The 13,228-nt window shown below is 38.5% G+C and overlaps 1 protein-coding gene across 2 annotated transcripts in view; it reads right to left on the bottom strand.

Moving 5' to 3' along the window:
- The window catches only part of IFT88 (intraflagellar transport 88), a 44,880-nt gene extending 36,685 nt beyond the window's left edge, over nt 1-8,195 (bottom strand). Inside the window, exons 1-9 of one of the 2 annotated variants that reach the window (XM_030477928.1) lie at nt 7,876-8,195; nt 6,905-6,998; nt 5,865-5,927; nt 5,091-5,147; nt 3,383-3,436; nt 1,788-1,851; nt 1,642-1,711; nt 544-634; nt 113-211 (exon numbers count right to left, since the gene is read on the bottom strand). In XM_030477928.1, coding sequence (XP_030333788.1) covers nt 113-211; nt 544-634; nt 1,642-1,711; nt 1,788-1,851; nt 3,383-3,436; nt 5,091-5,147; nt 5,865-5,927; nt 6,905-6,994 — 588 coding nt within the window. In that variant the 5' untranslated portion in view covers nt 6,995-6,998; nt 7,876-8,195. Of the gene's footprint in view, nt 1-112; nt 212-543; nt 635-1,641; nt 1,712-1,787; nt 1,852-3,382; nt 3,437-5,090; nt 5,148-5,864; nt 5,928-6,904; nt 6,999-7,836 lie in introns of both variants that reach the window. The other variant, XM_030477929.1, reaches the window with a different exon arrangement.
- Nucleotides 8,196-13,228: the final 5,033 nt, after the last annotated feature.

Here is a 13,228-nt window from a genome sequence, read left to right on the forward strand (position 1 = left end):
CTATGCTGGCAGGAGCATTACAGCAAACACACACTCAGCAAACACTGAAACGTCTCTTCAGGAGACTTTTTTACCAACACCTGCCACTCACTGAAGATTTGTAAGCACTTACTGAGTAAGTGAGGTCTAAGTTTTCTGGAGAAGCAATTTGTTCACGTTGTCTCACCAACACTCTTTCCTTCCTCCCAGCCTCTCTTGCTTTTTCCAGAGCCTTAAACAAAACACTAGGATATAAGCAATGCCTTGAATCAACCCAAAACAAGTATGAAAACAATACACTCCTGTCCATTTTCTTTAGATGCACAGACTGTACCCAATGCCTGAAAAGTAGCACTATAACCCAGAGCAAGGTGTCGATTAGCAATAAGCAGACATATGGTTGTCTAAGTCTGCTTAGCTGCGTAATGTTAGAGAAGTATAGTCACACCTATATACACCATAATCATTAGATTATGGTGACCCTAGAAGATTATTTTAGTTGTTTTAATCATAGAAAGTGCACATAAATGTAAAACCAACACCCCACGCCCACACAAAAATTACCAATTTCAAGTCTCCACAGCTGTTGGCAATGCAGCTTTCTTCAACCAGTTCATTCACTTTTTTTTCCAACTGCCTAATCTTCTCTTCTGCACTAAAATCAAAACAACAATAAAAGGATTAACACCAGTAATGTAACTGCAAACACTAAGCTTTTACACAGAATATTCTCAAAATAACACAGTGAGGTCTCACATGACACAGCTAACCGGTCCTCCCATCAAAGAAAATATCATGTGAAATTATGCCCAGAGAAGATCCTCCAAGATACTACATTCACACTTTTAATCTGAGAACAGAGGCGCAAGAAAAAATAAATCCTCTGATGAGAATAACACAGACAAGCAAATTCCATTGACCCAATTTGTTCAGAAGTAATGACAGATGGGCTGGTAAGCCTTTCAAATCCAACACTTAGTGAAATGAAATACTGTATAAAGAGCAATTCATCGAATTTTTATTTGCATAGATAACTTTAAAGTATAACTTGCAAATGGAGATTTTATTAAGAAGTTGTTATTTATCTGGAATTTTTTCTCAGTTAAATAACCAAACATTTCAGTAGGATTCCCTGTTCCTATATAGCCATATTTGAGGAGTATAACTCTTGTACTGCAAAGCTCCATGACTTGTTCTGAGTGCACTCGGAACATTTGCATTGGCACCAAGTCTGCAAGTTTTACCTCAAGTGCTAAGGTTAGAGAGAAACAGGAGAAACAGCATGTAAATTCTCCCAAGGTATTCCTAGAGAGCTGCAAAAATCATGGTGTTCATATACTTTTCCATGATCCTCTGCAATTCCATGTAAGTATCACAGCAACTGTGTGGCAACAACTATGTCCAGGCTGCTCAGCTAAAATCAGATCCAGAAATCACTGAAATCGGACATTCCTGAAAGTCAGTGCCACTGAGTCAGCTAACCACATGCATAAATGTTTGTGGCATTGTTCCACCAAGTTAAGAGTATGGCTCCTTGAAGTTTCGTAACTGTCTGGATGTGAATGGATGTGAAAACATGGATGTGAAACCCTGTCTCTACCCGTAGTTGATTTTTTGTTGCTGTTAATGCTCTGAAATAATTTAATGCAAAACTGAACAAACCTGTCTACATTTTTTGCTTCCAGAGGTGGAGCGGGACCTCTTCTTTGGCCAAGAGGATCAAATGGAGAACCTGCAAAATTAAAAGAGTACTGAAAACTGTAAAATAACATCTCCCTCTGGCAGCTGGTGATTTCTACAAACCATACCTCTCATAGCTGCCTTAGTGTAACCTGCGGCACGCACTGCTGTCATTGGTCGAGCAACCCCATCCTTAAATAAAGAGGAAAACATATTAAAATAATCCTCCTAAAAAATAGATTGTGGACAGTGGAGACATCAGTTACATATTACAAAACCTTTAAATACAAAAATCAGTTGCCACCACCTCAGTAAACTGAATATTTTTAAAATGTTTTTATTTCTCAAATATTATACCTCATAACTGTCTGCAATGTAGAGGAGTAAAAGCTATTGGGAAACTGTAACAAGGGAACACTTATTACTTTGTGTCAATTTTATATTTATTTAGAATACTTAATTTCAAACATCTTTAATTTTTAGAACATTCTTAAGAACTGTTGCTTTTGAGATCTGTCATGTACTCTAGCTTACTGCCACACAGTTTCAGAACTCAGTTGCTTTTTTCATTTTTATTAAGAATAAAGAGAATCCCATGAGATTATGGATCAGAATGTTTTACTTGATCTAAACCAAGAGACACAAACCAACCACAGCTTTTGGTATTTGTAACTTACTACCAGACAATGCTTTCCAACACAATGTCTGACCCCACTCCATGCTAGTTTATTAAGCTTACCTGTCAGGACACTGAGTGCACTAATTAAGACCTTAATGGCCTGGACCAGACTCACAGGGGGCCTCCAGCCACACACCAGACCCATAGGTTCAGGAGCTTACCTAATCTCAACCCTGACCCCTCAGCCCCTGCCTGAGTTTTGCTGGAAGGCTACTTGTTTCTGTATCAGCCACTCCTATGAGTGGCCAGAGAGTCCCTTGATCCAGATTTCAACCTGACCTCCTGGACTGACCTTAGCCTTGCCTTGTCACTGTGGATCTGGCCAGTGATCATTGGTCCTAACCCTGGTCTATGCACTTTTTGTCTTGACCTTGGACCTGTTTCATCACCATGCTATTGCATTACGTTCTGGACTTTTGGTTGGACATAGCCACCATTCCTGGGTGGACCCTACTTGCCTTGCTCAAGTGTTGTGGAACTGGGTCCCGCCTGGTGGGGCCCCTGTTGGCTATGCAATTTCCCCCTAGGTTCCTGGCTTGCCTTCCTTCAGGGAGTAGCTCTACTCTTGATTCTCCCTGATAATTCCTGTTTCCTTGGGCTGACACAAAAGAATATAGTGACTATAGATATATTTAACATTAAGTCAATATACTTAAGGGTGTTGGTGGGAAAGTCATTGGTAAATTGCAGCAGACTCTTACTAGAGTATAGTAAATTGCAGCAGATTCTTACTATAGTACTAGAGTACATAAGAAAAACATGAAAACCAGAATGTACCTCTTTCCTATTTCAATGAAAAAAATATTAATTGCATATCAATAAATGTTAAAAACACCACACTGGTATTGCTTCCAACCCTGTTCTCAAATAAAATAGTCATCGCAAACCTCATGTTTTCTGACAGTAAGAAAAAGGACTAATTCAACAGTGTAATAATCGGTATTATTTCAATAAACTTTTTAATACCTGTATTAAACCCAAACATTTAACAGAAAACTTCACTGTTCCAAATCAATATAAAATGTAAATATTGAAACTTTTTACCTGTATAGCTCCTGTCATTGGTCTTCCCATAGACGAAGTTAAGGTTGCCTTTGACTATAAAAATAAGTAAATTGTTTGAAACTAGCATTCACAAAGCATTAGAAGGCTGTAAAGGTTATGTATGGTCTTCGCAATATTGAGTTTTAAAAGTTGATTTAACTCTCACGTAAGTCCATAGCAAAGTTCTCATTTATGTTATTCACATGCAATATACTGCCAGTGCCTGGCAGACTTAAAGATGTTGAACACTTCTGTTAGCACAAATTCACAATATTGTTTTTTATGTGTCTGGATATTTCTATCAGGCCTTTTTAAAAAATTTATACAGAAATTTATCTGAGGCAGCAGTACTTTGGTTATTAAATTATTGAAATTACTATCTTTAAATTTAACAAGTAATTTATACAAAATATATCGGTAAGATTCTCAGTACATTTTATAAGATATTAATACTAGGACAGACTTTAAGTCATAGTTTCACACAGATTTATTTTACAGTAAATACAGATATACTTTGAAATTGCCAATGGATATCTTTTTCCAATAGCTGACATGCCACATACTGTCCTTCTGTAGTTGTGTTAAAATCATAAAGAAATAAACATGAAATACTTAGTGGTAAGTGCTAAAGATTGCTACAAATATACAATACAAACAGACAAAAATAAAGGGTTTCAGGTCATGAAAAAGTATTCCCCTAATTCCCACTCAGAGGGCCATGATTCACTATTTTACCCACTATCCATCACACATCATGACTGGGTTTTGTTTTTTCTGCTAAGGCTGAATCTGTATTAACAAGGACGGTAGCACAGGAGAAGCAAATCTGCAGAGTGAAACAGGCAGCACTGTGGAGTGGATGATGCTTTGGAGGTTTGCGGCTCTACTACTGCAGATAATCTCAACCTTTATTATCCTCAGGACATGCCTTTTTGTGCACTCCTTTAAGAAAATAGCTCTTCCTTTTACAGTGTGTTACTGCACTAGACATCTGCAAATACAACTGCTAAAAAAAGCAGACCCAAAAGGAATATACCCAGAGGAGGTAACAGAAGGTTCAGAGTAAAGGCTGTATTTCAGTGACATAACAGAATTCAGGTGTTTTTGAAGTTGTTACCCAGCTAACTTGAATAAGAGATCTAAAGCAATGTAATGTCCCTTCTTGTCATAAAACTTAAAAGAACTTTATATCTAAGAGGACTGTCTTTTCAAACTTGACTGAGACAGGCTAACAGGTTTAAAATCTATTGGGATAAGGGGACAGTGGATATATCACTAGCGCAGAACTTCTGTTTCCACAACAAACCAGGTTAAAGTGTTAGTTATTTAAGAGTTACAATAGATTAAGTATACCAAAGAATATTACCAACTTTTCCTGATTAAACTAGAGGTGACTTCAAAGCCCATATTTTTTAAGACTTACTTTCACCTTAACTTCCAGCCAACTTTCCTGCAAGAAAATCGGTTCAGTATCTTGGAATCTACTGCCTTATGCAGTACAGAAGTTGATTTGCAGTATAGTTTGGGAGAAAAAGAAAAATCAGTGACCATGTCTTGAGCAAGTTGCAAAGTTGCAAATGAATTAAAATTAATGAATACATGTAGTTCACTGCAAGTAAATATTTATATAAAAAGAGCTCAATTTGTGCAAGGCATTTTTTGGTAAATACCTCATTTTCATTAAGAATACAACAGAACAAAAACCTACCCCAAATCCAGTAGCTAAAGGTCTTGAAGCTGGTGTACCAGGAATTTTGGCTGTCCCCTGGGTAGGGAAAAAAAACCAACCAACCAAAAAAACCCCACCAATCAACAACCATATATTAATTATTAGTCTCATTATTAGTCTTTCTATATAGTTTCTACAGTGAATTCATAGAAATAATGCTTCAATTGCTATAGAAAGGATTTTCATTGTACCAACAGATTATTCTGGCGAAGAAGTAATATTTATCAGACAGTTCCAGCTCTTCTTTAGACATACAGCACATACTTCTAAAGTACATGTGCCAACTTTATATTTAGTTTTGAGAACTGATGTAATATTAAATGAAAATAAAAAATAATGTAACTTATACGAAGGAAAAAATATCAGAATAATTACACATGGTTTTCTAAATCCCCCTGTCTAGTATGCATCTCAGCCTTGTAATTGTATGTCAGAGCCAGTAATTCTATATATGGAATACTAAACAAAGTCCTTTCAGAATATATCGCTTTGCTTTTTAACAAAGTTTTATCTCATTTTATCAAATGAGAATACATATTTTCAACCAAAGTTCCTTGTTTGCTCTAGTTTACCCCCAGAACTTAATGGAACTTATGCTCTGCTAATTTTTTACTTATTTTTCATATAAATAACTAAAGTCTGTACTTTCATGTTAGTAGTAGACAAAAAAAGTTAAGAGATTCCCAAAATAAGTTTGTATCAGTGTCAAAAAGAGGGCCTTCTCTCTAGCAATGTATTTTAAAAGGTACTTACAGGGGGTCTTCTACCATGACTCGTTCTTGCCACCTGTTGAAAAGCTACATCATTTTCTAAATCCTAGAAAAGAAAAACATCCACCCTTTTAAAACTCCCAATGCCCAAAGCCACAATTCCAGAGTCTTAGAATTACTGAAAGCAAATAAAAAAACCAATTATTCTTCCAAAAATACTTGACCTGAAAATAACTGAGACAGGTTTTACTGACCATTGAATAAATGGTCCTCATTGAATGGACCATTGAATAAATAAAACCTCATTATTCTCTGAAAAATAAAAACACACTGAAGCAGCAGAGCTTAAGTGATGAAATGTAACATATCTTATTTCCATCCAAAAGCTTACTATTAGCACTATTTCTAAATTTTAACATTAATGTCTGTCATGCCATACATTAAGAGAAGTCATTTCTCAGGTCACGCTGAATCTGGCACTGGGATTTCATACAAGATGCCAAGTCTTGCCACACTGGCCCTGCTTTGAGCAGGGTAGTGGATTTGGTCTGAATGACCTGCCCTGATGTTCCAAATCCATTACACCAGCAGTTACAAGAAAATGGTCTGCAGGGTTACATTAAGTCATCCCAGATGCTCTACTGACTGCACAGAGACCTGCAGGACTCTGCTCTACTGCCACCTCCTTCAGCAGCAGGACAGTAAGAGACCAATGACCTTCTGACCAGTAAGTAGCCTCTTGTCAGAAAACTTGCTGCTGCACTCTGTCTGGGAAACATCATATCGAATGTATCTGAATGTGAATATGGCCTTCAAATAACTAGGATTTTATACTTCATAAATTCTAACCATTACAGCATGTTAGATCTGCTATGAGATATACACAGGTATTTTGCTGGAATGGAAAACTATCAATGAAGTAACTATTCAAAACTTGTGAAGCTTTACAGATTTCTTGCTAAACAAAGAAAATTTCACTTCAAAGCAGTTAGGACACTTCTACATTACTGTACCCACATGTTCTTATCTTGTACTTAGAAGGATTTATGTATGGGAAAGGTGGAAAACAGCAAATAGTTTTACCTCTGTGTCAAACGTAGGATTATAATCATTGTAGCCAGAATAGAGATCATCTTCATCAGCATCAGGAGCCAGATGCACATTTTGCATCATTTTTCTGTGAAACATTTAACATGCCAAGTATTCTCTCAGTGGTTTTACATACATCTTTTAAAATTTGAAATATAAATAGTAATGAGGTTTGCAAGTTCAAGAGTAGAAATTGCATTTCAATTTCTAATTGCTGTCATTGAAATTAAAAATAAGCTATAATTAGTCATAAAAACTAGGGTTTACCTATACATAGTATTAAATGGCACCGTTTCATACAATTATATTTTGTTAGGTATTTATACCACTGTCACAAAAATTGTCTTAAAGATATTTATCATTAAAACTGAATTACAACAAATAACTATTACTTTTAGAATGGTATCTTTACATTCTCAGATCATTCAGATTTAACATAATTCTTTCATATCCTAAAGTTTGCCTTTTTTGTTAGGCCAAACCATAGTTGTCAGCCTAATGAAAGACATCTCTTCCAGCTTTAGATATTCCTTCCTTCCTTCACCTGTGCCCTTACATCAGCACAGCCACAGCTATTCTCTATACACAACACTCTTCATATAATTTTCCCATTTCCATTCAAATGGTTTTTAAGAACTAGAAATCAAGGAGCATGGGTTCCAATGTCTTTCTTCACAAATACTTTAGTGTGCTACATATTAGACTGACACAGCTGCATCCACTGTGGTCTTTCCCCCATTGAGGACACTAAGGAGGTCTCTCTTTGCCTGGCTACCCATTTTCATTAAAATCTTAAGAAGACAACATTTGGTTTCATCTAGAATACGAAACGCATGCCCTGTAGCAGGTGAGCCTTAGCCAGGACGAAGCGCAGCGCACCCCACCGCGGGCCGGTTCCGCTGCAGCGGGGCCTGCTCTGAGCTTACGCAGTAACACCGCGGACCGAAGCCGAACCACTCCCTTACGCGGGTTTCCTCAGTCAGCGCTGGAAGCGGTGGCCGGCGGCGATATGCCCCACAGCGGCTCCGCCTTCTGGAGGGCGGCGGAGGGGCGGCGAGATGCTCAGCGGACCAATGCAACGGTACCAACGCGACGGTGCCAACACCCCAGTGCCAACATCGCAGCCCGAACACGGCGCACGCGGCCTGCTCCCCCAGCGCCGCGGGAGGCCGCCGGGCCCGGCCGGGCCGCGTTGCTAGGGGGACACTGGCGGACGCGGTCCCATAACGCACCGCGCCTGGGCGGTCATAGGCAGCGGAGCACGGCGCAGCACAGGGCCGGGGCTGAGGGTGCCTGCGGGGCTGGCGCATGCGCAGAGCGGCCGCTGAAGCCTCTGCGCCGTGTGGGCGTCGCATGCTGTGGGGGGCCGCTCCCGTGGAAGATGGAGGTATAAGAGCGGGGCGGGAGGGAGAGAAGAGCCGGTGCTGCTTCGAAACTGATCTACTCGGCGGCCTGGGCTCCTTGCCGCCCCTCTGCCTCCTGCCAGGATCGGCTTGGCGTGCTTAGTCTTGGGGTTAAAAAAGAAAGGCGACCCTCATCTCGTTTCTGCAATTAAGGAGGAAGAAAATTCTGCCTTCCAAAATGCATAACTGCAGGGAGGAATCCCCACAAATCCAAAAATTTCCATGACCATCTTTTGTATGGGACACTGCTGCTCTGAACTCTCGTGAACAGTTTTGTTCAAATGGATTAGTGTTGATCACTGAGCTAGAGCTAAATGTGAACTGTGACTTCTTGCTTGTTCTATGACTAACTTTGCATTGATCCTGCAAACATTTAAACATACGCTTAATTTCCTGAGTTAGCTTATGAATGTTTCCAAGATGGGAGCCCTTGTGATAAGGAATAAAAGTGGTATCATATATGCAAACAAATTTTGTTTCCCCCTATGCTTTCCTCATCTGGAAAAGGAACGGTGAAGGATGGTAGACTCATCAGGCTGCCTACCTTTAGTCAACAGGACAAGGAAAACATAAATGGAAAAAAGATCTCTTGTCTGCTAGGCATTGCTTTGCTGTGTGCAAATAAAAGTCTGTGATGTGGATATTTACTGACTCTAAAGGGAAAATTACTAGGATAAATGAGTTGGTGTTTCTGAAACATTAAATAGAGAGTAATTAAAATTCAAAATAGGGGGGAAATTCTAGACCTCCATAATGGGGAATTTAGGATTATAGAATCATAGAATAATTCAGGCTCAAAGGGAGCTCAGGACATCTCTTCCTTCCTAGTTTAAATGTCTTCCCAAGAGTAAAGCCAACCTGCTGACATTTTATGGTGAAAATTGGTATTTTAGGCTATAGATTTGCTATCATGAGAGAAAAGCAAATCTACTGTCATAACGTAAATGGCTTCTTGCATAGCTGTCAAACCTTGTGCTCGAGCACATGTCCCATAACTGAATGTACCTCAGAGCATGTTTCTCAAGCTCCAGACTATAGCTGGCATGTGCCCTGTGGAGCGCAGTAGGGCTCCACTATAGGCACAGCTCTCGGGCAGGAGCTGGCGCCTCCGGGCAGAGAACCTCGTCACAGCCACCACTCACTTCTGGGGTGCTCAGCCGCACCATTTTCTCCACTGAGCTGAGAAATCCACTCTTGAAGCGGAAAAGCTCAACAAAAAAAGGTCAGTAAAGCTTACCATATGCCATAGTCTCTAAAGGCCCTAATGTCATAGAAAAAGATGATTCCTACAACCATTTCTGTTACATTCTTTAAGTTGGTATTTTGGAATCCCTGACAAGTGTCAGCTGATTTGCCCACAGAAAATCACTACACTTCGGGGAAGGTTTCCCATGCCTAAATGAGAAACAGATTCAAGGAGGGATCTCTGAACATGCCTACGGCATTTTGGGGAGAGAAAGTATTTTACAAGACAATTGTAACCTACCCCTATTGCATTATACTAATGGCATAAGAAAGCTGTAAAGACAATATATAGTGCAGAGTCAATCAGAACAGCATTATGCTCAGGGTTTGTGAGCGTTACGCAATATCAGGACCTTCTGTTTTAGCCTCAAAGTCCTTTCTGAAGAGATAAGGCGCAGAGGATATGAGTGAAAGGTCTTTCTATTCTGGTTCCCAACCAGAGAAACAAAGATAACATAAAGAAGTATTAAGACATTATCACTTCTTGCATTAACCTGTTCACGTTCCATGCATGAACCACTTTCACACAGAAACTTTAGACTTGAGACTTAGGACATGAGAATCTTTATACCTGACATTTCTGGAGTGCAAGTATTTTGCAGAATAACAGACTTATGGTGGGAAAAAATTGCAGGTGAATTACTTGATGAACTTCAGCATAAGAAATATATATACATTTCTAGCCCCCCTTTTCTGCCTGCAACTCCTCACATATAATTGAGCCTAAGGTTTTTAGATTTATCTGATTGTCCCCAGACACATTCATATGTACCTGAGCAGGAGGTATATTCTGTGACAAGAGCCCTAGCTCTGCTGCCCAGCTTGTCCATGTTGCCGACTTGGGCATACTCGTGCTTAGCATATTCTGATGTTTCATCCCAGTTATCTACAGCAGTGGAAAGAGGGCGCTATGATAAGGAGACAGTGCATCTATCTTGTAAATGAAATGGTGCCGAGGCACCACTGTAATCTTGCCATACTCAGACTTTCTTACCCTCCAAACTTGGGTGTATATGTTCAAATCAGCTGTTAGAAGTAGTCCCTGACCATACTGGGAGTTGTTTAGGAGAATGATAACTAGCTAACACTATAATGGGCTATTTTGATGCCAGACACAGTCAACTCCAGCGCCTGGTCCAGCCCCTGGCAATGCTAGACGTTGCCCACGCTGCTGGAGTGTGTACCAGGGGCCAGGAGCTTAGGAAGACTCCCTGGCCTAGGCTCCTTAGGCTCCTTAGACTGAGTAGCTCCTCAGTCCAGCTACTACTTCTGACATCCTCGCAACATCAGGAGGGTCTAATCAGACTCTATTTGTTTCTAAAGGCTGTGTCAATCTAAAATTCTAGGTGGTTTTTGTTTGTATGTTTGTTTGGTTTTCTGGTGCTAGGAAGTATAAATAGACCTTAATGGATGAAGATTTAACAAACCCCAAAAGTCTCAGGATCCTTTGTGGCAATGTGTGACCTTACTCATGGGTTGTAATTATAAGACATCTTCTAACAAGATCATGCTACAGGGAGAAACCCATATGACGTTATTGTCTTCACTGGTTTTGGCTAAATTCAGAGGGCAACCTGGAATGCAAAGCTGCCAAAAAAAAAAAAAAAAAAAAAGTATACAGCCCAAGCAATGTTGTATGCTCTGAATTCCTGATCACTTGAAGTTGGATTAAGCCAGCACTGTCACTAAATGAAGCAGTCCCATTCTTTTCCCACCTTCTCAGTCCCCTGACTGGCATCAAGTTAGATGCTTGTGCAGTTGAAGCAAACTGCAGATCTGATCAAGTTTTTCTGCAGTTACCTTTCAAGAACTCAGGTGTCTGATCCAGTAAATGGACATTAAGGAGACTATGAAACTATTCTCTTAAACAGAACAAATTACTTTGCCTTTCAATACATGGTGCATCTTGGGTTTTTTCCATCAGTAACACTGCAAATAAGGACTCAGACAAACTGTTCCAGGACCTACTAACTTGGGTTCAGGGGTTACTGGCCACTGACTGCCTGCTATAATCACTGTTAGTGTGTACCTTACCCTTGCTCTGGCAGTTGAACTGTTCACCTGATCAGCCAGGAATTGGTGTTTTTAGAAAATGTTCTGAATTGAAAAAGTAATTCTCCCATTACAATCTTTAAAAAGTAGTTTTCTAGCATTGAAATCTGGACTGACCAGGTCTTCAGCATTTTCTGCTGTCAGCCTTCCACTAGCTCAACTGTCACAAACAGTGAAGCTGCATTTAACTAGTCCCTGAGTCACTAACAGATCTTGTCAGCATACCTCAAAATTACTGAAGGGAAAGCAATACAGAACACATTTAAAATTAAAGCCTTCCTAATGGTTAAGCTTTCAAAATATTTTTTTCTTCCTTTTTTAGTTGAAAATTTAAGAGTTGAGAGGTAACTGGACTTAATGGTTACTAAATTTTTTTTAAAGACAATTAAAAAAATGAAAGCCTCAGATCATGTTCTTCCTATACTTGAAAATTTAAACTTCAACTCTTTAGTATTTTGCTGACTGGTTTATCTTACAGCCTTGATACTCTAGGCTCATTTATCTCATCAACAGAGCCATATTGCATATTACTTTCCTCTGTTATCAGGTGTATGAACAGTATGGGTGTTACAGTAGTTATATATTAGCTCATTATATGCTTTTAAAAACACACCTCTATAGCACTTTTTAACATAAAGTTGTTGAAGTTAATAATGTTTTCTAAGATAGAAACAGTAATTTAAAGAAACCTTTTGTCTCTTGGAGGAAATTTAAAAATCAATTTTATATTTGTGATCTCTGAGTTGGTGTGCATAAACATATAAATTACATTAAAAGAATTCAAGTTAGAAAATAAAGTTTCTAGAACTACTCTTGATGCAATTTTAAGTACAGGTTTCAGAATGTTTTCAGGGTTAGGTTTTTAATGAGGAATTAATTAGGTCAAAATATTTTATAGAGTTATATTGATTTTTAAAAAAAAAACTATGTCAGAACAGTTCTAAAGGCAGAAAATACTCAGTGTAGTCCTGCTCTAAATATCAATTTACTCTATAGTCTGTATTCAGTAAAGCAAGTAAATAAATCAATTTATATACAATTTGAAAACAAAATTAATGGAAGAAGCTCATGAATACATAATGAATAATGTTTATATTGTACTTTTGGTTTAGAAGACATTTGCAACAGCAAAATTATCTTGTTAACAGGTATTTTTACCATTAAAGGATATAATTTCATCTGGTTTTGCTGAATCATGATTTTGTAATATCCATTTTACTACTGTTTACTTTCTGATTTCTGCAGATAGCTTCTTTAAGAATCAGAATTTTAGCAATATTAGTAGCATTTGCATCAGACCATTTGCACTGTGAAAGACTACCTAAATAAACTGCACGAACTACTAGCAGTAATTAAAATTATAGTCTTAATTGTAGCATAATTTTAATATAATCACTAGTTATAATTACAGTATGCAAACCATTAGATAAAACTCTGCAGAATAGGGATAAAGTTATTAAAACTATCATTTTAAAGCATTATGTTTTCTGAACCATTAGGAGCATAGTAGCAATGTACCATAGTCTATTACAAAAGAAATGTACTTTCTAGTTGCTCTGGTGAGCAAGTAACGTATTAAACCAATGTAATGCTTAACAAGTGTGAACTATGCCTCTGT

Source organism: Strigops habroptila, chromosome 2 (genome assembly GCF_004027225.2).
Source record: "Strigops habroptila isolate Jane chromosome 2, bStrHab1.2.pri, whole genome shotgun sequence".
NCBI classification, from domain to species: domain Eukaryota; kingdom Metazoa; phylum Chordata; class Aves; order Psittaciformes; family Psittacidae; genus Strigops; species Strigops habroptila.